The 26,795-nt window shown below is 38.2% G+C and overlaps 3 protein-coding genes across 3 annotated transcripts; 1 reads left to right on the forward strand and 2 right to left on the reverse strand.

Annotated features, from left to right (window-relative positions):
* Positions 1-1,566: 1,566 nt before the first annotated feature.
* On the forward strand, positions 1,567-5,206 carry LOC121414820 (SET domain-containing protein 4-like). The gene is made up of 2 exons (XM_041607876.1): positions 1,567-1,654; positions 2,207-5,206. The coding sequence occupies exons 1-2, from the start codon at positions 1,567-1,569 to the stop codon at positions 3,415-3,417; spliced, it is 1,299 nt and encodes a 432-aa protein (XP_041463810.1). The 3' UTR covers positions 3,418-5,206.
* An 845-nt stretch (positions 5,207-6,051) lies between these two features.
* Positions 6,052-13,960, reverse strand: LOC121415100 (scavenger receptor cysteine-rich type 1 protein M130-like). The gene is made up of 4 exons (XM_041608195.1): positions 12,947-13,960; positions 11,206-11,520; positions 10,220-10,537; positions 6,052-9,799 (listed from the first exon to the last, which is right to left on the reverse strand). Exons 1-4 carry the CDS (start codon positions 13,017-13,019, stop codon positions 8,994-8,996), a joined length of 1,512 nt encoding a protein of 503 aa, XP_041464129.1. The 5' UTR covers positions 13,020-13,960; the 3' UTR covers positions 6,052-8,993.
* A 6,294-nt stretch (positions 13,961-20,254) lies between these two features.
* LOC121414724 (tetranectin-like) lies at positions 20,255-24,777 on the reverse strand. The gene is made up of 2 exons (XM_041607788.1): positions 24,373-24,777; positions 20,255-20,735 (listed from the first exon to the last, which is right to left on the reverse strand). Exons 1-2 carry the CDS (start codon positions 24,464-24,466, stop codon positions 20,590-20,592), a joined length of 240 nt encoding a protein of 79 aa, XP_041463722.1. The 5' UTR covers positions 24,467-24,777; the 3' UTR covers positions 20,255-20,589.
* Positions 24,778-26,795: the final 2,018 nt, after the last annotated feature.

The raw sequence follows: 26,795 nt of genomic DNA on the forward strand, positions 1-26,795 counted from the left end.
GGTCCGATCATAAGTCTGACGAGTATGATAACAATCACGATCGTCAGGGAGATATCGATCACGAATATGAGTACATCGATCATAATAGAGATCATCCCTTGGTCTTCGGGGAAACGACCCATTAAATTGATCCTCTTTCAGCTGCCTTGGGGGCACTTCCATCTGAAACAGAGAAAGTAACTCTCTCAAAAGATGTGAAGCCTCCTGGATGGAGTGCTCCCTTGGAAGGCGAGACTGTTTTACAGTCTGGAAGGCAGATGGACCAATTGGCTCGCCATATGAATGCAGTGGCTCGTCCATGGGACCACTTGGCTCGCCATACATATGCTGTAGCTCGTCCATGGAGCCAGCGCGATGGCGCTCGTTGGGATCGCCACTGATGTGCGGTTGTACCCCGCAATCGGGGATTGTTTCAAGATGATCTCTCGGCACGCCCTGGGTTTGCCTTCCCCCCTCTCCCATTAAGGGCTGTTCAACCTTATTCCTCTGGGGTGTGGAGGCTCCTTGCTGAGCACCCTGTAATTGTTTAGCTACTGTGGCCCGCGGTGTCGCAATGGGCCTAGTAGCTTGAGGTCTACCGATGTCAAGTGGTAGGGATTGTCCCTGCTGACCATATGACACAGTAGAGTCAGAGAGTCTTATCGGGAGGGATGCAGCCCTAGGATGTCCTGGTGCCGGAAAACGATCATAAGGATACGGGGCAATAGGCGGTGGAGGAGTTCTCCTCCGTGCCTGAGGCACCGGTGAAATATGCGCGAGTGCATCTGCACCAGCAGGTGTAAAATCAAAAGCATCTATCACTTCGTTTAAGTTACGAATATGCGGGACCGAAGCTAATAATTCGGGAGTGATGTTTTCGGTAGCTTCGCGTAACGCAAGAATGCGATCGGCAGTGGCGGAGCCAATGCCTGGTACTCGTAACAAGTCATCCCTATCACAAGAATTAATACGGATCTTATCCATTGCGAAGAAAATTGAAATTAAAATCCGCAAATAAGATTAATTCAAAGACAATTGATGAATATTCGCTAGAAAATAGTGGAGAAATACATCAATTACATTCAGCAATAATCATTTAAAATTTATCCACTTAATTCAGCAAACCAATCGCAAATTCAAATGATTTGCAATTTAACAGTTAATCAATTATTTGCAAATTGAAGCTGTATAAGCATTCATTCAACTATTGCAAATACAAATAGAAAATTACATCCAATTATATTATCAATTATTTACAAGTTATGAAGTTAACATCAAATAATTGGTGACAATAGAGCGGATTCTCCAATTAACAATTATCTGCAATTATTTCCTAAAGTAGAGAATGACAAAATAACAATAATTAATTGCAAATTTCCTATCTATCATTCATCAACTTATTTATTGTAATCTTTCTGGTGCAGTGTGATAAATTGATCTTTACCACTGCCAATGTTTCCGATTTAGAAGTATCAGGAAACAATATTGATTCCAAAAATAAGAGCAAATATCATGAAATGGAAACAATAATCGGGTCACAAAATTTAATTGCAAAAAGAGAACAATTAAATCTACATTAAATGCTAAATGAGACCGCCTGTGATAGCAGAGAACCTAAATAAGCATAAGGAATTTAAACTACAGGTTTTCCTTTTATATTTACTTATAGAGAACAGTAAGGGAAAGTTATATTTAAATTACTCGACCAATATTAAATTTTATTTAAAAGGATGCCAATATGAGAAAGGGAAAATTTATTTAACAGATTTATACTTTGCCTCCAATTGTAAATTGGCAACAATTATCATTCGAGCCGCGTTTTTTACCGCTGGCGCGAAATTCGAGTCATGTGAGTCACGCCCGAATTCAATAGGCTATTCACAAAAGACAAAGGCAGCCACACGTAATGGCGGCATGCAGCTACGTTAGGGCGGAATGTTTTGCGTTTAAATAGCTAGTTTAAGCAATTTACGCCCTATACCTAGCCAGTGACAGTAATAACTATTTAATATGCCCTAACTAATTATTACAGACCTACTAACGTATATAAGCCCTATCTAACTAAGTTCCTAAGTCCTAACACAAATTTTAATTCTATCCGGTATCCCGTGCAGAAAACGTGTTCCTTAAACGGGTTCAAAATGGTGAGCAGTGTTTAACATTTGATCACCAAAATGCTGGAGCTGCTCGGACAGCGCCATTAATGTATTAATTAAGTATGATTGAGGCACTTACTGGATAAATAATTTATCCAATACTGGACGAGGACTAATGGCAAGAAAGAATTTTAGGCCCGGTGATCTGATAGTTGAGATTCCACGGCGTCTGCTTGTGACCCCGAAAGATGTCTTGAACACGGAATTAGGACCACTTATAAAGAGACAACTGCAGAAACCAACCCCCTACCAAGCGGTCTGTGCATTCCTGATCACCGAAAGGACAAATGGCAAATCTTCTTTCTGGTACCCTTACATCAATGTCCTCCCAAAGAACTTCACCACACCAGCCTTCTGCTTCGCCACTCAAGCCCAATTTGATCTGCTGCCCTCTCAGGCACGGATAAGTGCCACCAAACAGCTACAGGATATCCGATGTGCTTTTGAGAGTGCTTCATGCTTGTTTGAAGACATCGAAAGGACCTTTCCCCGGTACAGGGGCGTCTTCGACTTTGGGTCCTTCCTGTGGGCGTGGTTCGTGATCAACTCTAGGTCGGTCTATATGGAGCCCAGCGGCTGCGAGACATTTGATCCAAAATCAAAAGACGACTTTGCTCTAGCTCCTTTCCTCGACCTTCTCAACCATTCTCCAGGTGCCGAGGTCAGTGCAGGCTTTGATTCAGCGTCTAATACGTATCAGATCAAGACACTAGACAGCTACCGTACCTATGACCAAGTCTTCATTCACTATGGCCCCCATGACAACGTGAACCTACTCTTAGAGTACGGCTTCGTGATCCCCTCCAACCCGCATGATGTAGTTTGCTTTGAGCTAGGTGAGGTTGTGGATGCAGTAAAATCTCAGCACAAGGGCCCTCTTAGCTGCAGAAAAACTCGAGAGGTTGCTGATTTGTGGGAGGTCAAATCTCGCACTTTGAAGGCTGCCAATGTAGATCTTGACCTGTCCTGCAGCATGTCGGGTCCCTCCTGGAATCTTCAGACAGCACTGAGAGTTCTTTGTATGGAGTACAACGAAATAGTGAACTGGAAGAGAGTTATTGCAGAGAACAATATCCCACCATCAACCAAGAACTTAATCAGAGGAGCCTTAGATAAGTTAACCACTGATGAACAAGAGAGGGTGCTGTCTATGCTTCAGATACTTGATCGTGCAGACTTGGGAGAGAAGATGGGTGATTATATCCAGAATGTTAGAATACTGTGGAGCGAAAGACTGAACATCCTTCGGGCCACTCGGGCAGAGTTGGATCCCAACGGTTGATGGAGAATGAGAAGATGACAGAAGTATTCCAGGACAAGAGAGTCCATTAGACATGAATCTTCAAGACCGATCGGGCAGAGTTTTGAGAAGGAGAAGACAGGTGTATTCTGGTATGAGGCAGTCCATCGGAGACCTATATTTTCAGGACTTCTCATGCTGAGTTAGATCCCAACTGTTGATTGGGAATGAGGAGAAGACAGTTATATTCTAGGACAAGTCGGTCCATGAGACACGAATCTGCAGGTCCGATCGGGCAGAGTTTGGAGAATGACAAGACATGTCTTGGGTCCTGGGTGGTATAGGAATGATTAGACAAGACTCAGTTGTAGTCGGATCATTTATTTGCCGGCCAGATCAAAATGCCATTACAATGGCAATAAAAACTGAAACGGAACAGAGACAAAACCCTGCTCGCAGCGCCATTAATGTATTAAGTAAGTATGATTGAGGCACTTACTGGATAAATGCCCCTGAGCTCCAAGGTGTATAATATCCCTCGGTAGTACGTGGTGTCCAGCGTAAATCTAGAGGTCCTGTATGTTGCGGCTGAACACGTACTTGACTTGACCTTCTTTCTCCAGACACAGAACTCTCACTGGTTAACCTTGACACTGACTGATCATCGGGGGTAATTTTGGGGGTATTGCGGGCGCATCGTGCGTAATGTTCATTCATGCACGGAAGTGAGTGAAGGGCTATTAATCGTCTATATGGCCGGTTAGACCCAGGCGACATTGTTTAACGACCCTTTATGCAACAGAATATAGAAAATAGGTGTTTAGGGTGCTTTTCGAGACCCCATGGTCGCGCATGATATCCACTCGTCAATGGAAGTGCCCCCCCCCCCCGGGCAATCATGTTTAAATCTTGCTACTGTTTTTGGCCATAATTTGACACCTTTTAATCGTTCAATCCATACTACAATTTTATAAACATTGGCTAGAGGGGGGGGGGGGTACATTGAGTGAAGATCTGCATAGCATAGGATAGAGAAGGCCTTATATTTTGCTCTTTTTTTCAATTATTTCTAGTAATACTAATGTTATTTCGTGTGTGATAATACAAAAAAAAACAGTAATAGTAGTCAGGAAAGTGTTTGAGTGTGTTATGAAATCATCTGTTACCATGTTGATTTTTAACGTCAAAAGTCACGGATGGAACAGATGGAAAATTAATCATTGTGTCTACCTCAGATATTTTGCATTAAGATAATGTATGTACATGTACTTAAGGGCTTGTAGTCATTGGCATGATACTACGTGTACATGCCTGGCAATGTATGTTTATGGCTTGTTTACTGTAATAAAGATATTTTAGTACTGTAGTATACGTTTACATTATAGACACGTTGTTATCACTAGACTGTTGCCATCTAACTTTTATGTTTGTCGTTATATAGTAAGACACTGAATTACATGCGTAGAGTAATAGAGATGTACAGTTTTACCAGTTAGGTTAATAGTATCATGTTCTTAATGTTTTAATGTTGTAGCTATAGAAAATGTAATTACATGTATGTATAGAATGTACTTCATTCATATCTGTGATAAGTACTAGCAGGAGACTATGGCCATATTCTGAAGTTGGGTTTAACTTAAATTCCGGTTTAAAGTTCTGGTTTAAGTATGGATAGCCAATCGTTAAATATATTACTAACATTAGAGATATCATATATCAGCTACTTTGGCTTTCAAATCATTCATAATTGTCTTGGAAGTGTAAATAGATGATTGTCTTCACCGTCGATGAATCAGGAAAGACCACACGAAACATAAGAAACATACAACTTGATAAAAATTTCGATACTTTTGGCTTGCCATAATTTTAGCACAGAGTTAGACCATGGTCTAAGTTAAACCTGACCTCAGAATACAGGCCTACATGTATATGTTCACTGCATGGTGTGTAATTGTGTGAATACATTTTTATACGCCCTTCTAGACGGGACGTATTAACGATCAATCGCAAGTCCTAGTAAGATGTGCCCAAGAGGTCTAACACCACTTTGTCTATGTGATTATAAACTGCTTAATATCCACATTTTCACTAATCATTGTGTAAAGATTATCTGGGCATTGGACTGAAAGGAGATGCATATTAGGGGCTGAAAACAATTATATCCAGATGAATAGAGTAAAATTCATAATACCAGAAACCTGATCAATTCAAATATAACAATATATAGATCTTTAAAGCGCTTTATAGAGACGTGGTTCTGATATGTTAGGCTTTATATACATATAAATGCATAATAATATTATTACTAATTCTCAGTCACATCTGTTCCCATGTCCACAATCGGAGGTGCGCTGCCCCCCCCCCCCCCCGACCCTATCCTGCAGGTATAGACCCTTGCTTTTTACAATTCGCTCAGTGCATGATGCAGAGTCTGACGTAGTTAGACTAGGTTCACAATGTACTGTGAATCTTACCTGACACAAACAAGAGAGTTCAGAGCCTAGTCTTAACTCTATACATGTTTTTTTGTCAAATATTGCAGACTACCCTATCCCTGCTAAGTGCTATTCTGGAGCAAGTTGCTGAAACATGTATTTTAACTTTAGTTTTCTTATATGAATAAGGATACAAATAAAACACAAGTAAGACAAAAGAGAAAGCAACTTCAAGATACACGAGGAGCTGTAATTCTTTTTCCAATAGATACTTGTAAAAAAGGTGAAAAAGCAATACAAATAATAGATGATCATATGATATATATATTTTGTTTGTCTATATTTCAGCTTGTTGTATCCTTATAAGTATGACCATTTTGTATTCTTTTACACAAGGCATTTTATGTCTCTAAAAGTGGTGTAATGATGCAATATTTGAATTGCTTACCGGTACCTTATAAATAATTCATGCCCCATTTTCTCAATGTATGGCTAATATATTCAGATTGGCATATCAAATCTTAAATTTCTTGTATCTTTTAAATCATATATTGTGTAAAGACTGCTATTTTATATTTGATGAACACCAGAAAAATGAAATGTAGTTGACTTTTATTTGCACCGCATTAAAGGATTTTTTTTTTAATTTACAGATAGAAGTAACTTTAAAATTAGTTAAAATAGATATAGCATCCATGATCTAATAACCAGCAGTTGTAATATATTATATTTTTTATTTAAAATGGCTTTGAATAGTATATAGGATTGAATTAAAGTATATCAGCTTAGACTAGTTTGATATAATATTTGCATACACCAAACAACAATAAGTCATGTTTGCATGGGAAGTTACAAAGAAGTCTCTCTTTTTTTGTCTCAGTAGCAAATGCAGAGTGGTTGCTTTTACCCGTGCATCAAGGACATCATGTAAGGTGTGTTCAAGGTCGATTTTTAAATTTAAACAGCAAAATGAATCATGTTTGAAGACTCATTTCCAAAGTTCCGAACGCTTTCGTTATAGTCTGCAGGCACAGATCCTGATTGATACTTTGATCCGCAAGTGTGTCTGTATGCCTAGACCAGAGGGCCTTCAGTAAATAAGGCATGAGTACATGTAGGCTGCACATTCAGACCCTTAATTGAGTGAAGGGTGTGCACAGCAGACTACTTTCATTTTAATGCTTTAACGCTCAGTTTGACCCATCACAAAAAAGGTCAGTTCCGGTACCTGTTCATGTAGGCTTCCAATGTGAGAGCAAATTTAATGATGTTTCAAAACGCAGTTGTGTTCAATGTTGATTCCCGATACTCAAAGTCGTAAATTTGAGCTGATCGCGTTTACAAATGCATTTTTTTAACGTTTAAATTTTCCTCTGAATCTTGATTTAAAACACGTTTACTTTTACGACCGGGAATAGTAGACATTGAACACGCCCTACATATGTTTCGCGTCATATATAAGCGTTTTGTAATCGCGTTTTCAATCATGATTTATGTTGCCGTTTAAATTTGGAAACCAACATCAAACACACTCCTAGTCTGCTGGAACTGAGCAGTATCTGTACCAAGTCTGCAGATGAGATTCACAGTATAGACTATAGTTTGCTATATTTGCATACATTGAAACTCAATAGGCAATGTTTGCATGGAAAGTTACAACAAAGTCTTTGTCTGAGTAGCAAATACAGAGAGGTTGCGTTGATCTTGCATCAAGAATATAGTCTAGTCTGCCAGAACTGAACAGTATCTGTACAGACTACGATTTTCACAGAATTCACTCTATCTATAAATTTATAGTCAGACCTCATGGGACAGTAGAAACCTGTTTGACTTGTGCAAAATTTGAATTGAAATAGTCATGTATCAACACTTGTTTTGCATACTCTGGGAGTCTGGGGGCCTGTAACACAAAGCTTAACAATTTAAAATAGAGCATTTTATTTTTACTTTTGATTTTATGGGCTACAATGTACAATCAATCATGAAAATCAAGTGTACAATTATAGCTAATTTTTGTGTTATGTGATCCTTTGATATGCTATTTATTCTCCTTCTCTCTTGGATGTGTCATTGTAATCATTGGCAAAAGAATTGATGGAGATGAACATCTATAATATAGTTATATACACAAGACCTATCTATATTTGTGGCACACTGAAGTTCAGCTGATTTGTTTTTGGCAAAATACATAATGAAATATTTAATTTGCATAGTATAAAATGCATAATTAGTATTTGAATATCATAAATCTGTGATGGTAACATAATTGTGTTAGTAAAGTTTTTATAACGATTCTTAATTTGAATAAAATGCACTCTTTTTATACCCTTTTTACTATTTACAAATAAAATCTGTATACTATTTATATATAAAATTGTTTCGATAAAATCTCATTGTATTAGGTATTTCAGTGATATATTTTTATTTACATAAGGATGTCAGTGAATAGTTCTTCATTTTGACATTTTAATTGTTCATCCTATGTTGATCAAACAGTTCTTCACCAAGGCCTGATAATTCACAGCTACTTGATGGACGTTTGTAAGCCTGGTATACCACAGAAGTGGATCTAAATCTGATATATCCTTGTTTTTGGCACTTAAGCATGGCTGTCATTGTCATTTACTCTAACTCAGGACAGCAGTATGCCCATTCTAGTCATCTTGAATGAATGTGGCATGAACCAATCCGACACAATGGAAGATGTCAGCATTCTGTCCTACATGCACTCGATCATACCTCATACCGAGGCTGGTCATGGTTCCCAGTCCAAGACCTATCCACGGAATCCTGGACCATATATATAGGAACATCCTGGAACATCTATCACACCTCAAGACATTGACTCTATCATGTAGGTGAGAGCATGTCAACAGATGAGGTGCCGAAGCCATGTATTACAGAATTTAACCAACCAGGTTTGAAATAAGAGGTTGCTTCTCAACTGCTTTGTCAGGCAAATCACCTGGACACTGAACAAAATAATTTGCTGTGATAAAGTGTCACCTCACTAGTTGGCCATAATCTGTAACTAGGAACTAGGAAGTGTATGGCTGGTGACCATGCAACTGGTTCAGGGACATTTAACACATTATCCATAGTACATCTGTATATACCTTCCATTCTTTTGTTCCTAGGAGATTGAGAACCAGCATACAACTTGACATGTTGTTCATTGATAAATCATACAAATGTACTAACACTCCATGGGGAGTATGGAGGCGGCTGTTCATTGGCTGCTGGAGAGAGTTGTCCATTGCTAGAGATTATGGAAGCTCTGTGGTGAGGAGATGATGGGGTGTGGTCACCATTGTGATCGTCAGTTGATGAAACGGAGTTGTGGGCCAAAGAATCATCATACGGTGGTGGAAAGGCGCCACAGACAGGAGATTGATCTGGTTGGATGGTCACCCCAGTTTGTTCGGGACTCCCAGTCAAAATTGATATGCTTCCTTGTGTGTTCCTTTGGTCAGTGTCTTCCTCTGCAATAGGTGGTTGTTGGTCGCTGGATGGACTGTATGGCGGGGGCGATATCATCAGGCCTGAAGACACATTACTTCTAGCATCAGTGGTGGAAGGACTGTATGGCGGAGGTGAAGTTAGACCCGAAGGGAAGAGAAAAATTTGCCGATTGTCAGAGTTCACATTCACAGAAATGTTTGTAACATTGATTGGTGGACCATCGACGTATGAAGGACGGTGGTGATCAAGGTGAACCGTCAGTGGGTATTCCGGAGGAGGGTGGTGTGGGGTTAGTTCCCTCTCTTCCTGGTGGGTTTGGGATGCGTCCCTTGACTCGCCTTGGAAGGCGAATGGGTTTCTTATGTTTTCAGCCATATGCCTCATCCCAGAAGGACATGCTAATTTCTTGCCACGTTTGAAGTGTATGACGACAGCAACCATCAAGATTAGTAGGACGATGCTGGCAAAGGACAGGCATCCAACCAGCACTGATGATGTTGATGATGACGATGTTGACTGACTTTTGCCTATGAAGTAAAGAGGGGATGCAGGTATTATAAACTGAATGAAAAAACAAGAACTACAATTATGTCATTAACTTATCACTAATAAAACTTTCCTTTCGAGTACACATCAGTGTTTTAACGGGCATTCTTGGTCCCGTTGTTGAAAGACTTTCAATGAAATGTAAATCCGAATGATTTTGAACCAACAGGAGCACACATATAGGAATCTATACGACTGGTCTCATGTCCCCATATCTTACAATATCTTCAGTAGAAAGTTTTTAAAAATCTGTATCTTTTCTCGTAAGAATTCATGCTTATTTTGAGGAAACCCGAACTCCGTTATCGGTCGTTTTGGTTCATAAAATATAAAAGATCGCTCATGAAGAGTTTGAGATTTGATACCCTACACTACAGTAAAGGATGGAGACTCGGACTCACCGCATATGACACCAGCATCATCGGAATGGAAGCAGGAACTAGGATACCATTCACTCGAACATGATAACAGACTGGACTCGCCTCCTGAGCAAGCGACGTTGCCCAGGACAACCCTCTGTCTCCCTCGTCCAAAATAGGCGTTAGACACAGCTGTCACGTGATCGCTTGGGAAGCCGACCTGACGACAGACAACCGAAGCATCATCTTCGTCCCATCTTGAATCGCAGATTGTACCCCATTGCCGGTCGTGGAAAATTTCTACACGACCTTCACTGCGCGATGAACCTCCCACCAGCCGTACGTCTCCATCCTTTGGAACTGAAATATTTAAAGGTTAATCAAATTTTTTGGGGGGGTTCTGACGTAAATTTGACCCCCAAAAAGGGTTTCACTACACAATTCTGAAAGTCATTTGGTCATGAGATTATTTCATTTTTTTTACATTTTCACTTCAGTGGGAGTTCTGTTCTCATGCACTCTCAAAAGATGAAATATTTAAAAGTTAATCAAATTTTGTGGGGGGGTCTGACGTAAATTTGACCCCCAAAAAGGGTTTCACTACACAATTCTGAAAGTCATTTGGTCATGAGATTATTTCATTTTTTTTACATTTTCACTTCAGTGGGAGTTCTGTTCTCATGCACTCTCAAAAGATGAAATATTTAAAAGTTAATCAAATTTTTTTGGGGTCTGACGTAAATTTGACCCCCAAAAAGGGTTTCACTACACAATTCTGAAAGTCATTTGGTCATGAGATTATTTAATTTTGTTTACATTTTCACTTCAGTGGGAGTTCTGTTCTCATGCACTCTCAAAAGATGTTAATTCCACTCCAAAAACGAGTGGTCCCCCGTCTCACTGAGAGGAGAGAGATTAGGAACCCCGAATTGGCTCGGTGCATGTAGGATTTGATTTTCATACATATTTCATTGAAGTTGCGTTTTGCATTTAGCAATTAGATATGGATGAAATGTCATTGATCTTACCACAGTCAACTCCAGCATCTTCAGAGTGTCTACAATTGCTCGGCCTTGACGAGCTCGGACAATGTACCAATTTCTCTTCTTGGCCGAAACACTGTACATTATCAAGTGATATATACCCAGTTCCCATGCCATAGACGGCTGAATACTGGGCGATAGCTCCATCCGGGTCATAACCGAGCTGTCGACAAACAACCATGGCATCTACGTTGTCCCAGTAATCATCACAGACCGTTGTCCATCGTTCGCCATCGTAGACCTCCACTCGACCTCGTGATGATTGGCCACCATTGATCAGCCTGACGTCGCCTTCTCGCTCTGGGTTATAAAATACACATGCAATATATTATATTATCGCATTTGACAATTCACTCAAACAAAGCGATATAATTCTGCCTATTGTGTTTCATCAAATAGCTAGACTGTCGTTCTTTCGTTGCTTGAACCCCCCCCCCCCCCGATATCAAACATGGAAGGAATGGTTCATAAAATTGTGATGAAGAGGCGGAGGGGGCCCTGCTGCTGGTACTGCTGCTGATAATGATGGCGATATGAGGATGTTGATGAAAATGATGACATGATGATGATGATGGTGATATGATGATGATGAGGAGGATGATGATGTTGATGGCGATATGATGATGATGATGGCTATATGATGATGATGATGATGAATGATTATGATGATGATGATGGCGATATGATGATTATGCTGATGACGATATGATTATGATGGCGATATGATGGTTATGATGAGGATGATGACGAATGATTATGAATATATGATGATGATTATGATGATGATTGGGATGATGATAATGATGGTGATGATGTGCAGTGATGATGATGATGATCATAATGATACTGATGTTGATGTTGATGATAAAGCTAAGATGACGGATAATGATGGCGCTGTTAAGATCGAGTGGTGGACTTTGTGCAGTGATTATTTATACCCTTTTTCCCTTTTAACGGATCTATAATTATACGTCATTTATTCACTGGTGCGCAGATGGGGGTGGGGTAGGGGCTATAGTTTTGGGCTATGGACCCCAAAATTTTTACGACCGTAAAAAGGGGGAAAGAAAAATAAAAGGAAAATAACTAGTAAGGCAATGACTATTAATACCATGGTCACATTTGTTCTACGGCGGCCGTACGGCGAGTCAAAAACAGTCGTTTTATTAATTTTTATTCAAACCACCTAATATGTAGCTGGTACAAAAAAATGTTAAAACGGCTGTTTTCGACTCGCCGTACGGCCGCCGTAGAACAAATGTGACCATGGTATTGGGTCATTGCCTTACTAGTTAGCTTCGGTCGCTCTCTGCATTTAGTAAGAATTGCAGCATGCCTGGCCCTATCAAAATGTGTGGCTTATTGCCCTGCTAGTCTTATTCGAGATAAGGTAGATTAAACAGCAGCTTTCCCATGGTACTGATAACCAGAACCGCCGATTTTCTCGACTTTCCATAATCATCTTTGCAAATTTCTTTTCGAGAACGTTTTTCGTCGTGTCGATTCATTTTCATGCGTTGACTATTAACTGAAAATACCAAAAAAAAATCTTTGCACATGTACATGCACGTGAATTAAATAATATAGCCATACATATTTGTTTCGGAGTACATTATTCATTCAAGATACCGACAGAAAGGATTCCAGATTAATCAACATTAGGCCCTGTAATGAAAAAATATACAGCAACAAATTAAAATGTTTAAAAAGAACTGAGTATACTCACGGGCTTGAATGAATCGAAGCCACAAAAGGAAGAAAATGGTGCACCAGAATATACTTGTACGCGTATTCTCCATGTTGTTTTGGTACTGAAACCCAGCTTTATTCCATGATTATGATACTTTCCAGATGAGCGATTCGGGCTTTTGTTGTGCGAGCGAGCAACCTGACTGCTCTTGGTACGACCTTTTCATTGAATAGAGACCAGTGTTTGTGTAATGACATCGAGCTTCAGTTGATCGGATAGAGGATGAATCATGATCTAGTCTTCGTTACAAGTACAAGTGTACTTTCCCACTCGAGAATTGTGGATGGAAATTATAGGTAAGATTATGTGCTCAACATTTGATTAATTTAGTCTAATTGATTTAGTCTACTTAGAATATGTCTAAGAATACGAAACCTCGAGTATTTCCATCGTTTAAAACTATAATAATAATGATATAACGTTTGATTAATACCCAGGGTAGCCACTTCAACCATGAGACTGCTCTTCCAGCAGGCCCTGCATCGCATAATATGTCATTACCCCTCTCCAGTCTAAATGCTGAGCGCCAAGCAAGAGGGCAGAAGGTCCATTTTTTATCAGTCTTTGGTATGACTCGGCCGGGGATCGAACCCACGACCTCCCGTTCATGAGGCGGACGTACACTCCGTCTACCACTGTAACTATAACTAATACACCTTTAATAGGGTCAATGGACTTGTCAATTCACCCAGTCTATAGCTTCGAGAATGATAAAGTAATTTTAGTAATTTTTTCCTGATTGCGACCGTCATTACATGAAATTCAGCAAGCCATAGACTTCATGCACATACGCCATCCCATTCTTTCTTCCCGTTCTTTACTTTCAATCCTCAGCAACTCTGCTTTGATCTTAAATTCTTTATTTTCCTTTTTCTTTTTAATTTTCCAAATCAGCTTTTCAGTCCAATAGCATTTTAGCTCATTCCATACTACCTTCATTTCCCGTCTCTTGCCTCTTTACTTTTTGCCCGTTCCATTTGCCAACTCTTAATAATCATATTTCCCCTTTCTCACTCATTTATCATTATTTCGAGATGATTTATTCTTTCTCGCATGTTCTTTCCTTACTTTTGCGGGATTTTTCCTTCTTTCCTTTCGTCTCACCTTTCTGCTCATGTTCTGTTTTCCCTTTCCCTGTTTCATTTCCCTTACTTTAATCTCTTCCCTCTTTTTCTTCCCTTTTTCATTTGTTCCCTATCCTTTTTCCCCTTTTATACCGGGCCCTGCCTGTTACGCCACTGCTTATGGTCCATTTTGAAGCCGCCACTGAGCCAAAAAGGCTTTTCTGATACATCATCATAATAGTAAAGCCATTTCTATTTTCGTGAAACCACTAAGAGACGAAAGAATATGATTTTTCTTTCAGCTAGTAAAGTAGAAAGTGCTGCTGAATTCAAGCTCCAGCGGGGGGGGGGGGCTACCGAATTCAACCCACCCCCTTTTGCCGAATTTGCTTTATAGTAGGAAAATTCGCCATTTTTGAGCCACCATTGAGGCAAAAGGCGTTGTTGCTGTAAAGTAAAGTCATTTCTATTTTCGTGAAACCACTTGCATAACTTGGGGGGCGAAAGGGTAGGATTTTCCCTTTCAGCTACATATGAAAAGTGCTAGTACATCTAACCTCCCGTGGGGGGCTGCCGAACCCGAAGTTATCCAACCCCTTTTGCCGATTTTGCTTACTTATGTAGGAAAATTAATTCGCCAGTTTGGAGCCATGATGGAGGCAAAAGGCGTTTTTGCTGGGAAGTTTGGAATAGCCCCTCATTATATTTTGATGATAAGCAGTCAACTAATTCATCTGAAAGATTCAATATTTTAGGATGTCATATTCGTTATTCTCAAGTTCACCCGATTTTGAAGGAATCTGTAATGTACGATTATTAATTCATTTTCTACAACTCAATTGACTTTCTGCAGGGGTAACCCTTGTTCGTGAAGGATATGTAATCATCACCAAAGTGGTATACCATTTTCCAAGCCAAATAACATTTGTTTAAAAAAAAGAACCATTTCGTTAGGAGCAAAATAACCCCCCAAAAAACAAAAACAAAATAGAGCATTTCATGTGAAGATAAAGAAATTTTAATGAAATATTCAAGACTCATATTGCACATAAACAGCATACTTATACAGCACAGTTTCAAGATAACAAATTGCCAAATATAGCTGAGATCACACAAGAACTTAATACCCAGACTTCGTGCTTACAGTACACACCCATCGTTTCTAGGTTAATATCGCAAGCATTCATGGGCGGCAATCCCAGGGGGTACAGGGGGGGGACGTGTCCCCCGTACTCCAAATAGTAGCTTTGCTTTTCAAATTTATTTTCGTCGAAATCACCATAAATTTGGGGTGATAACTTTTTTTTTGCTGGTCAAATTTTTCGAGCCTCTTCACCCTCCCCTACCTTTTGGGAGAGATTTCCGCCCCTGCAAGCATTGTCAAATGAGTTTTTGAGATCCTTAACTGATTAAAAAATCTTTGAAACCAAAATGATCACTGCTAAATTATACAATATAATATTGTATTAATATCCACAATATTAATCAGTATGGAAACTAAACAGAAAATAACTTCCTTTTATATGTATTACAATAATAATGAAGGTGATGATAATGATAACTATTTATGATAATTATTATAATAAAAACAATGATAACAGCAACGACAATAATGTTGATAATGATAACAATAATAATGATAATAATGATAATACAGTTATATCCATACTATAAATGTTATGCATTATTATTATTATCAATACTATTAAATAATTTAACCAAAGTTTATGTATTGCCTGATGCGTAGTAGATTTGTTTTTATAAATACATGAAATAAATATAAATTGGCATTTGTACTTTGATAACACTTTGATCGGTCTGGCATCTTTCTCTTTTTTTGCGTGACTATAACACAGCAAAGCATGTACTGGCACATAGTTCTGTTATCAAATAGCATGGAATTAAATGATAGAATACTAGGCCTACTAGAAAGTTGGGAATATACGCTCATCGCATGTTCATGATCAGGGGCGGATCCGGATTTTCCAAAAGGGGGGAGGGCACATTTTCCCCGAGGAAAAGTTTGACAAGCAAACAAATAAAAGAAAAAAAGGGTATTCACTTTCAATGGGGGGGGCACACTTCTGCTCATATTATACATTAGATATTTTAATTGTGTCTCTCAAAGGGCGGGGGGGGGGGCAAGGGCCGGTTCTGCCCCCCTCCCTCGATCCGCCAGTGTTCATGATGACATGTAGTCAAAATTACTGTTTCATCTGAAAAATCAATACTTGAGGCTATCGTAATTTTTTTATTCTTCATCCAATTTCAAAGGAATTGCAGTGTATGCTCGTGAATTCGTACAACCTGTTTCTTAGGAATGGAACCAGTCTACTGTATACATATGTGACGAGCCGATAACAAGATGGAATGTGGTTTAAACAGGTGTTTCAATCATTCTTTTCAGGCTTTTCAATAGTCTAGATTCTAGACGTCGGTGTACTTGTTATTTCTCTCCATTTGCTTTATTCTCCATCCCCTGCGCGCCTTCCCCAGTGATCGCGCTATCCCCTCTCTTTCACGCCCTTCAATCGTGCTGTTTTCATTTCGGGCGTAGAGGTCGAAGATTGTGTTATTGATCAACAACATAACTGAAAAATAAAACAGTCCTGGCAAAGGACTAGCTTTTCAACGATCCAGACATTTTCAATTGGCGACAATTTCTCGGAGCAACAAGATAAATTATATTCTTACTTGATCTGTCAAGTTCCTAATGTTGCATTAGTACGTACTGTGGGCATAGCGGGTATCAGCAAACAGAAATGATCATAATTCAATTAATATTATCATATTTACACAAGAACACGCATATATTATTACACAAAATATGGTCATAATTGCATTACCAAACACATGTATATATTAGCATTAATCCTCATTTCTCTCTCTAAAAAAACACTGCTCCGAACTATCCAGAACGCCCTATTTTGAAACTTCTACTACAGTATCGAATCCGTAATGAAATGTGTATTCATTTATGTTGTAGGTCACTGTTTGTTTTTTGTGATGAATATTCCCAGTTAGCTGCCAAAATTGCCGATTGTGAACCCCGTGGGGACACAATTTGGCAATGGGATCCTTAAAATTGATTAGCTCGACATTTAATGTCTTTCGATAGTGGACCCCAATTTCTCACGATTAACAAAGACCTTTTATTCAGCTATTCTATTGCCATGATTTTAAATCGATCCTTGATATCAACTAATTTACTTGTTGACTGAAAATATATAACAGCAAAATAGGTGGCATACAACAAGAGTTGCATTTTTATCATTATAGCTCTAATATCAATCTTACATTTATTTTTTTCCGGTAACTTTGCTATTCCAAAATCATTTCATAAGAACAAGCTTTATTACTGGTAATAATTCTATACATTCATTTAAAGTAAACAGCATCACATGGAAAAAAATAGGTAAATTTGCATTGGCATTTGATGAGATGAAAATTAATAACATGAACAAATATTTTAAAATCATATGCCCACTTTTGTAGTACAACAAGTCCGACAATGCCTTGATCGGAAAAGTGAATTATGTATCAACCTTACTTATTGTATTGATATACAAATAGAAAACTTTACATCTCAAAGATAAAAATATGTCAGAATTACAATTTAAAGATTGAGATACATATAATATATAGTTTTTTTTAATATATACATGTATATACATAGATGCGATTCAAAGCGAAACACAATATTGATTTAGTACAGTACACTCTTAGAAAAAAAAGGTGCAAATTGGAACAATTCCGCCCCGTATTTGGAGCCCTCGAGAAAGGAGTTCACAAAAAGATTATTTAGGTGCTCAAGAACCTTAAATGGTTTTATAATGTTCAAAAGTAGCAGTTTGGAACCTTTTAGAGAACCTTTAAAGGTTTCAAATACGAAACAAGCATAAAACCTTATAAGAATCCCTTTCTTAAAAGACAAGTCAACCCCAACAAAAACTTGAGTTGAATAAAAAGAGAAAAATTCAACAAGCATAACCCTGAAAATTTGATTAAAATCGGATGTAAAATAAGAAAGTTATGGCTTTTAAAGTTTCGCCTATTTTCAACAAAATAGTTATATGACGAGCCAGTTACATCCGAATGAGAGAGCTGATGACATCACTCACTCACTATTTCTTTTGTATTTTATTATATGAAATATGAAATATTTTTGTTTTCTCGTCATTGTCATGTGAAATGAAGTTTCATTCCTCCCTCAACACGTGGAATTCCACTATTTTAACATTTTGTGCTTCAGGCAAGGAGGTCCTAATCGTCAAATTCGTAAAAATTGAAATATTGTATAATTCAAACAATAAAAACCAAAAGAAATAGTGAGTGACATCATCGACTCTCTCATTTGAATGTAACTGGCTCGTTCATATAATTATTTTGTCGAAAATAAGCGAAACTTTGAAATGTCATAACTTTCTTATTTTACATCCGATTTTGATGAAATTTTCAGTATTGTGCTTGTCTAATTTTTCTCTATTGATTCAAATCAACATTTTTTCTGAGGTGGACTTGATCTTTAAGCAGGATGCATATGTAGGGATATGAGGAATAATGATGTTTAATAACTTCCATTCCATTAAACCAATTAAATTAACGATCTATACAAGAGAATAATTCGTTAATGGGACTTCCATTTAAACTATTGATGTATACCTCAGTCAAATTCATTCTACAGCGGTGGTACGGCGAGTCGAAAGTAACCGGTTTAACATTTTATACCAGCGACACAGGTTGTTTGAAAAAAAATGATTGAAAAGGGCCGTATGGCCGCCGGTTTGTTCGAGGAATTGTGACCGAGGTATTTACGTTGTAAGCGTGAACTACCTGAAGAGATTATTACAGTGAGTCCCAGAAAAAAAAGAAATTGGGTCCTTCGTGATATTCATTTTATACCATCATGACCTTCAATTTGCCGTCTTTATTTCGATATAAAAAATGATCATATATTTTATGCTTAAATGACCAAGAAGAGTGTGAAAATTTAATAAAAAAAACAAGTTGCGCAGAAAATTGTGTCGAAATAAAGGGATAGCTAATTATCAGCACTTCTTTTGTTTCCCTTGTTAGGTTTCTAATTACAATAATCTCTAAATGAGAGTTGATTCAGATTCACATGCCATGTAATTATTTGGTCTCAAACTGAAAAACACACACCGATATACTTTAAGTTATTGAGCTATTTTACTCTAAAAAGCATCAAGCTTTATGACTCACACTCTTAAAATAGTTGGGAAAAATGCCCAACTTTTAACCAACCCTTGGCAACAAATTGTCCACACAACTATGGGTTAAAATCTGTCCAAATTGGGCAATAAAAACTAATAATTGGGTCATAAATTTGCTCAATTGGATAATATAGATAGCCCAGAATAATATATACATGTATATTGTTTTTACCAATTGACATACATTACCTCACAAAGTGGACAGTATGTTGCCCAAAATTTTAAGTGTTGCACAATTGTAATCGAATACATGTAACAATAATATACAAAAGAAAAAGAAAGAACCCAAATTAGGGTGAAAGACAAACAAGACGCAGGAACACTCGAGCATTATTAACAAAATAATCAATCAATCAATAAATCACTCGTGTCATTGGGAGTTCTGTTCGGAATGTGGCGCTATTAAAAAACATCCAAATCCGTTGGATTCCATGAATACTCTCTCCACTTCCCCAAAAAAGATTATTAGATAATAAATAATGAAATTGAACAAAAGTTGAAACAAACTGAATTGAATACTACTACTACTACTAATGATAATAATGATAACAAATTAATGACAATATATACATAATGATATAAACATATATACATAAAGAAGTAAATCAAATAAATATTAAATAAATGAATGAAGGAATGATAACAAAGCAAATAAAATGGTTTCACAAACACCACATTGTTGTTCTTCAGGCTTTTAGCAACATTATTGGACCCGATTGGCCAACAGGTTCCAACATCACGATTATGATGGTTTGTATTCTATTTCTCCTAGTATTGGTCTTTTATTACGCGTTATGAAATTTGTGATGGTCTGTTTGAATGAGAAGAAAACTGCTGGTGTTATGTTGGATCCTATTGGAATTATAGGTGGGGCCGTTTCATTAAGCTGTTCATAAGTTAAGAGTGACCTTAAGAACGACCAATGACCCTTTCTTGTGGTAAATGACATTCGCCATTAAATGTTCATTGGTGATTATTTAGAGCGTAAGAAGGATCACCAGTCGTTCGCAGCGTCGCTCTTAACTTACGAACAGCTTTATGAAACACCCACCTGGAATGTAGTCACATGCTGGGTAAAACCTTTTAAAACTGCTCAGATAATATGAATAAATTACATGATTCAATCATATTCCAGCTTGTTCATTTTTGTCGATAGGCCTACATGTTTTACTTTATTGCACGTCATCCACAATGTTTTGTTTACTTGGTATAAAAAAATGAAGAATTAATATGGAGATTCTTAGGAGTTTAACTCTATCATGCATCCTTTTTGTTGAAATTCATTTTAATTTTTTATCCCTTTTTCGTCATCCATCACTTTTTACAAGAATATCTGACATATTGTACTGAATACATCTTGACACGGTGCATCAGCCCAGCCGCCACTCATCTGACCAATCTCATCAGTTACCGGGATAGCTACACAGTTCTCGTCCTCGGAACCATCCGGTTCGCCAGCTAGCCATTCTGTGCCAAAATAACAAATGTGAATAGAGAAAATATTAGCATGCCATGGTCTGAAGTCACAGTAAGGTTATTTTTGTCAGAACTAGATATTAAATTGTCTTCCCCTACACAGCAAAATCTGTGGTGGTAACCGGTGTACATAGAGGACCACACCAGTTATTTTACACCGGTGTTAAATTGGTGGTGTTAGTTTTACACCTATAGGTGTTATTACAACACATTTTGTTGTTATATTTACAATCTTTGATGTTATGTTCAATTTCTAGGGTGTAATTTTAACACCTCAGGGTGTGGTCCTCTATTAACACCAATTGGTGTCAGTTTTAACACCGCAGTTTTTACAGTGTATCATTAATTGATTTGTTCAGATGACTATTGGCAGGTTTGCTCCTAATACCTTTTGCCTGATTTTGTTTTATTTTTCGTGGATTGAAATGTATTGCTTTTATTGTTAATTCGTATGGTTATTGTTCACTTTGACATCCTATTTTACTATTTGTTTCCTTCAAGTGCTTACTTTATTTCAATTTCTATTGATTGTTTGCAGCAATTTTTCTTGACAACAAATCTATCGTGGCAAAAATAGGGCAAAAATCATGGTGAAAATAATTAAGTTTTCCATCTGCATACCACTATCATATTATTTACACCGTTGTTATTTGTGCAAAGTTACAAATGGGAGATTTTCATTTATTCATTCATAATATGTCAATGGCCTCTTATGCTCGTGCCCGATCGTACGTCTTATATAATGCCCGTTTTTACTTCTTCATAAATACATGCTGCCGTCTTTTTCATGTTCTCTTAAGAGCATCTTGAAGAAGACTCAATAAGTCGTTCGGACTCAAGGGTAGCAAACCTATGGTTCGATGCCTTTTAAGCCCCTTTTACACCTTCACGGATGCAACACGGATCATCACGGATCTCAGTCCGTGATGATGCGGGGTGCCAAATTTGTATTTTCCTAGCATTCCCGGAGTGAGTACGGAGTTAACTGGTTATTAGCACGGATATGTACGGAAAAGTACGGAGTCTACAAGGATAGGCAAGGTAGCAATAGGGATCCTGTTTGATATGCTCCCGGAGCCAACACGGAATACCCGGATGATCACGGATGTTACTGGGTCTTTACACGGACCTTAACGGTTGCTCACATTCTGTACTGGCTAGAATGAAGTTTCGTCCCTTTTTGCAGCATCTGGAGCATGCTCGTGCTTGGTTATGAATACGGACTATTGTTCATGTACGCAAACAATACAAACATTTGACCCCGGATAAAGCCGGTATCAACAAGGATCACCCGGTTCTTACAAGGAGCCTCCCGGGTGCATTCGGTAGCTACACGGATGTACAAGGAGGCTACAAGGATGAACACGGATGATTATTTGAAAAAAATTGAACATGTTCAATTTTTCTCCCGGAAATGCCGGTACATCAAGGATGGCGCCGGTGAGTAGCAGGAGTGTACACGGTAGTCCCGGACTGTACACGGATGACCCCGGATTGACAATCCGGGATGATCCGTGTTGCTTCCGTGAAGGTGTAAAAGGGGCTTTAGAAAGATGTTAGGATACGCGGTGGGATTCGAACACACGACCCATGATAATAGGAAAGAGACAGAGCCACTTATTTGAAATATTCCATTATAGGAAGTATTCAATCCATCTGTGGCCTAAGGGTGAGGGGGGGGGGGGTGGGTAGGCAAGAGCCGAAACTTCCCCGGTCATAAATCCTGATGTGAACATGATTTTTCATTACTGTACGCGAGCTTCAGCGCGCTCTATGCGGCAGGAGCGTGATGAGTAAAAAAATAAAAAATAGATAAAGGGCACTGCATGGCGCATGCGACAAGAAAAGGCTGCTTAATACAACTCCTAATAGAGCGAGACCAAGTTTTCACCTTTTCATTTGGTCTTGGTCATAAAACTCATTTGGGCCATGCCACCAAACTATTCCATTTGTGCTCCAGTGCTATGTTGGTAGCCTCCGGGGCGGAGCCTGTGAAACCTTTCCAAATTCAGCCATTTCAAACCTTCAAAGAAGGTCGTTATTTTCAATCAAATCACGGGTATAGGTTTTACACAACGGGTTAGTTCACCACAGAAGCGTAATAAACCAAAAATATTGAAGGGCACAACTCGGCAAATGTGGGTAAAGTTCTAAAATGTCGAGAGCGAGAGATTTGTCCAGATTGCGACCTATTCTGCATGAAATTAAGCAAGCCTATAACATTCATACACATACACCATCCTATTCTTTCTTCCCATTCTCTATTCTGAATTATTGACAGTCTCGCCGTATTCTTGAATTCTGTTTTTTCTCTCCTTTTCCCTTTTATCCTTTTCAAATTCAATTTTCCCATAATAGTCTTTCAGCTTATTCTTTTTTACCTTCATTTCCCATTTATTTTAGTTTCTTTTCTTTTCCTCTCCCACCATAAATTCTCTTTCTATGTCATAATTTATTTCCCTTTTCTAATGTATTGGTATTTCGGGATGAATTTTTGCTCTTTCTTACATGCTCTTCTTTTCTTCCTTTATATTCTTCTTTCCTTCCGTTTTATTCTCTCACCTGAGAAGCAAAGTGAGACTATAGGCGCCGCTTTTCCGACGGCGGCGGCGTCAACATCAAATCTTAACCTGAGGTTAAGTTTTTGAAAAGACATCATAACTTAGAAAGTATATGGACCTAGTTAAAACTTGGCCATAAGGTTAATCAAGTATTACTGAACATCCTATTAGAGTTTCATGTCACATGACCAAGGTCAAAGTTCATTTAGGGTCAATGAGCTTAGACCATGTTGGAGGAATCAACATCGAAATCTTAACCTGAGGTTAAGTTTTTGAAATGTCATCGTAACTTAGAAAATATATGGACCTAGTTCATGAAACTTGGACATAAGGTTAATCAAGTATCACTGAACATCCTGCATGAGTTTCACGTCACATGACCAAGGTCAAAGGTCATTTAGGGTCAATGAACTTTGGCCGAATCGGGGGTATCTGTTGAATTACCATCATAACTTTGAATGTTTATTGGTCTAGTTCATTAAACTTGGACATTAGAGTAATCAAGTATCACTGAACATCCTGTGCGCGTTTCAGGTCACATGACCAAGGTCAAAGGTCATGTAAGGTCAATGAACTTTGGCCATGTTGGGTTTTTTGTTGAATAACCATCATATCTCTGTAAGTTTATTGGTCTAGTTCATAAAAAGTGGACATAAGAGTAACCATGTATCACTGAACATCTTGTGCGAGTTAGAGTAGTATTCAAAGTCAGCACTGCTGCTATATTGAACCGCGTGATGCAGGTGAGACGGTCAGAGGCATTCCACTTGTTCTTCTCTTTGTATTCTTTGTTACCCTTTATTTTTCCTTTTCCACTCTTTCTTCTTTTTCTTCCTTTTCTTTCCCTCTCCTTATTTATTTCTTTCTATCTTAATTTCTTTCTTCTTTTCTTTCTTTCTATCTTCCTTTCTTCCTTTTCCTCCTTTTCCCCCCTTTTCCCGGTTTTTTTTTTTATCATCCCAGTGGAATCAGCAGCAAGGGCGCCACTGATGTACGCTTTAGTTAATCCTGAAAGGAACGAGAATGCATAGGAGAAAGCAAAATTAAAAGATGTAAGTCATACATACTGGTCGTGCTTTGCAGAGTTCCTTTACCGTCTACGTCACAGATGAGTTCCTCTTCGGTTTGCTTGTCGTTGCAGTTAATCCAAACACCCGGCATGACCAGAGGCAAGTTCCAACCTCTCTCAATGATGTCTCGGATCTCATCATCGGTTTCCACATAGAGGAGAGACGGTTTCTTGTCTCCGGTTATCGTTGGTACACCCGGTAGGTTGCTGCAATACTCTTTCGCCCCTTCCCAAGTACGTGGGGCACCAAAGTGGTAGCACTTGAGCGATATGCATTCCCAGTTATTAGCAACGTCAGGGCCTTAATTTCAAGAAATAAATGAAGATGGCAATCGTGTTATATGTTTGTGAATATACCATTGCAATATTACTATCCATGGTGGGAATCATTCCACTCTCTCTCTGACAGAAACACACGGGATTGAGCACTTGGTGGGGGAGACGCTGGGGGCCATACCCCCCCCCCCCCCGCCTTAAAAAAAAATCATGTTTAACCAAATATGAAAAAGAGAAAAATACGGAAAGGAAAGAAGGTGAAACTGAAATGTCATATTATTCTTTAAGTATTAAGACAAAATCTAAAACCAAATTAGAATATCGTATATGTAAAAGTCACATTCTTTTTCGCTTGATTCCCTCCCTCTCAGATTTTAAGTTTTATCTCCTTGGTAGAACTTAATATTTTGTGGAGCGATTACTGAATTTATCTCTTCAATCAAATACTTGAATGGATACTTCAATCAATCAATTTCGTTTAATAAAGCTTAAAATGTGCCTTGAAAGCTCAATAAAAGACTCTAAATTCATTTTGGTTGACTTATCGTTGATTTAGGGGTGGCATGTCACATAATTTGACGGTGAGATCAAACTATTCGGCTCTCAGTACCATCATATATGTTATAGTGTTTCACATAATATTTTAAGTTTTGTGTATAAAAATCAATTCGTCAATTCTCTACTAGTTCTGAAAAGATTCAAAGAAACAAATGAGAAAATTCTAATTATGTAAATCTGGCTACTTCTCACCCACAATAGGAGGATCTCCGTATAACTCCATACGAAGAGCAATCCAGTGATTCCATGATATGGGTAGGAGACGGATAAAGCGACATACCGTGGGTTCGGGGAGAGCATTCTTCACAACAGTGTTGCGGTCTGAATTACCTCGAAACTCCTATAATGATATTACACATAATTATGAGTATAAATTGTTATCATCCATTTCCCCCATCTTTATATGAAACATGATATAGGCCTATGTATATCTTTAAACATGTGTAATTCCCATTTTTGTAATCTTTTGTCGTGATTTGATGAAGAGTTACCTATATTAGCAAATCTGCAAAAAAAAGTGAATATAGTTTAATTCATATACACCCCCACACACAAGAAATACAAAGTAAGTGTGTGACACCATGCAGGGGCCGCGGAACGGTTTTCAAAGTGGGGGGGGGGGGGGGCTGACCACGCTAAAAATCACAATTTTATGGTCATTTACGTTTTTGTACACGGTTTTGGAAAAAAGTGGGGGGGGCTGCCCCCCCCCCCGGTTCCGCGGCCAATGCCATGAATTGAACTATCTGTGATATTTGCAGATCATTTTGCCGTGCAGCACATAACTTTTTTGTTGAAAACTCAAAAAGCATGTCAATACTTTCTTCTTTTTTATCAAATTTTGACAAAGTTTTCAGCGTTATGTTGGTTTGGTGCATTTTTTATTCATATAGTTAGAGTGGTATTCCACTTTACAATTTGAAGAATTAGGCATGTTTGCCTTATGATTTTTCTTTTAAATCGTAGGAATGTGAAAGAAATTCCGATTGGTCTGCTGCCATCTAATGTCGTGAGATTGGTAAAAAAATTAGAAGTACCTTGTCGACAATCGGATTCTTGCTGATATCCTGCAAGGTATAAAAGTTATTACCATCTTGACTGCAGTTGATCTTATAGCTAGTCACCCAATGAAGAGCGCCGTGGCTACCTTGTGTTGCCACTCCTCGTACTCGGTACAAGGTCAAAAGATCGACCTGAAGATTTTAAATTAAAATGAAATTAGGACAAATTAATGGCACAAATTCACGAATACTTGAATTAACACACAACAAATAATAAAGCGTTGTGCTCATTTTCAAACCATAGTTTAATTTAACCCAACTTTAGAGGACATGTTTTTAGTTCACACATTTTTCGCCTACAGATTTCTTCATTGTATCGATTCGTTCCCAACATGCAAAAATTGTGTGTATATATTATGTGTGGTGTGGATATAATGTATAAGCATTTTTCTTTATCAAAATTTCTATCTTTAGTTTAATCATTCTACACACAAGTAGCTAAACTTCAAATTTGATTATTTTCTTTAACTGGGATAGCGAAAAATAATTACCTCAGCTAAAAAAAAACCTTACTACGTGTATCCAG

This window comes from Lytechinus variegatus, chromosome 5 (assembly GCF_018143015.1).
Source record: "Lytechinus variegatus isolate NC3 chromosome 5, Lvar_3.0, whole genome shotgun sequence".
In the NCBI taxonomy this organism is placed as follows: Eukaryota; Metazoa; Echinodermata; class Echinoidea; order Temnopleuroida; family Toxopneustidae; genus Lytechinus; species Lytechinus variegatus.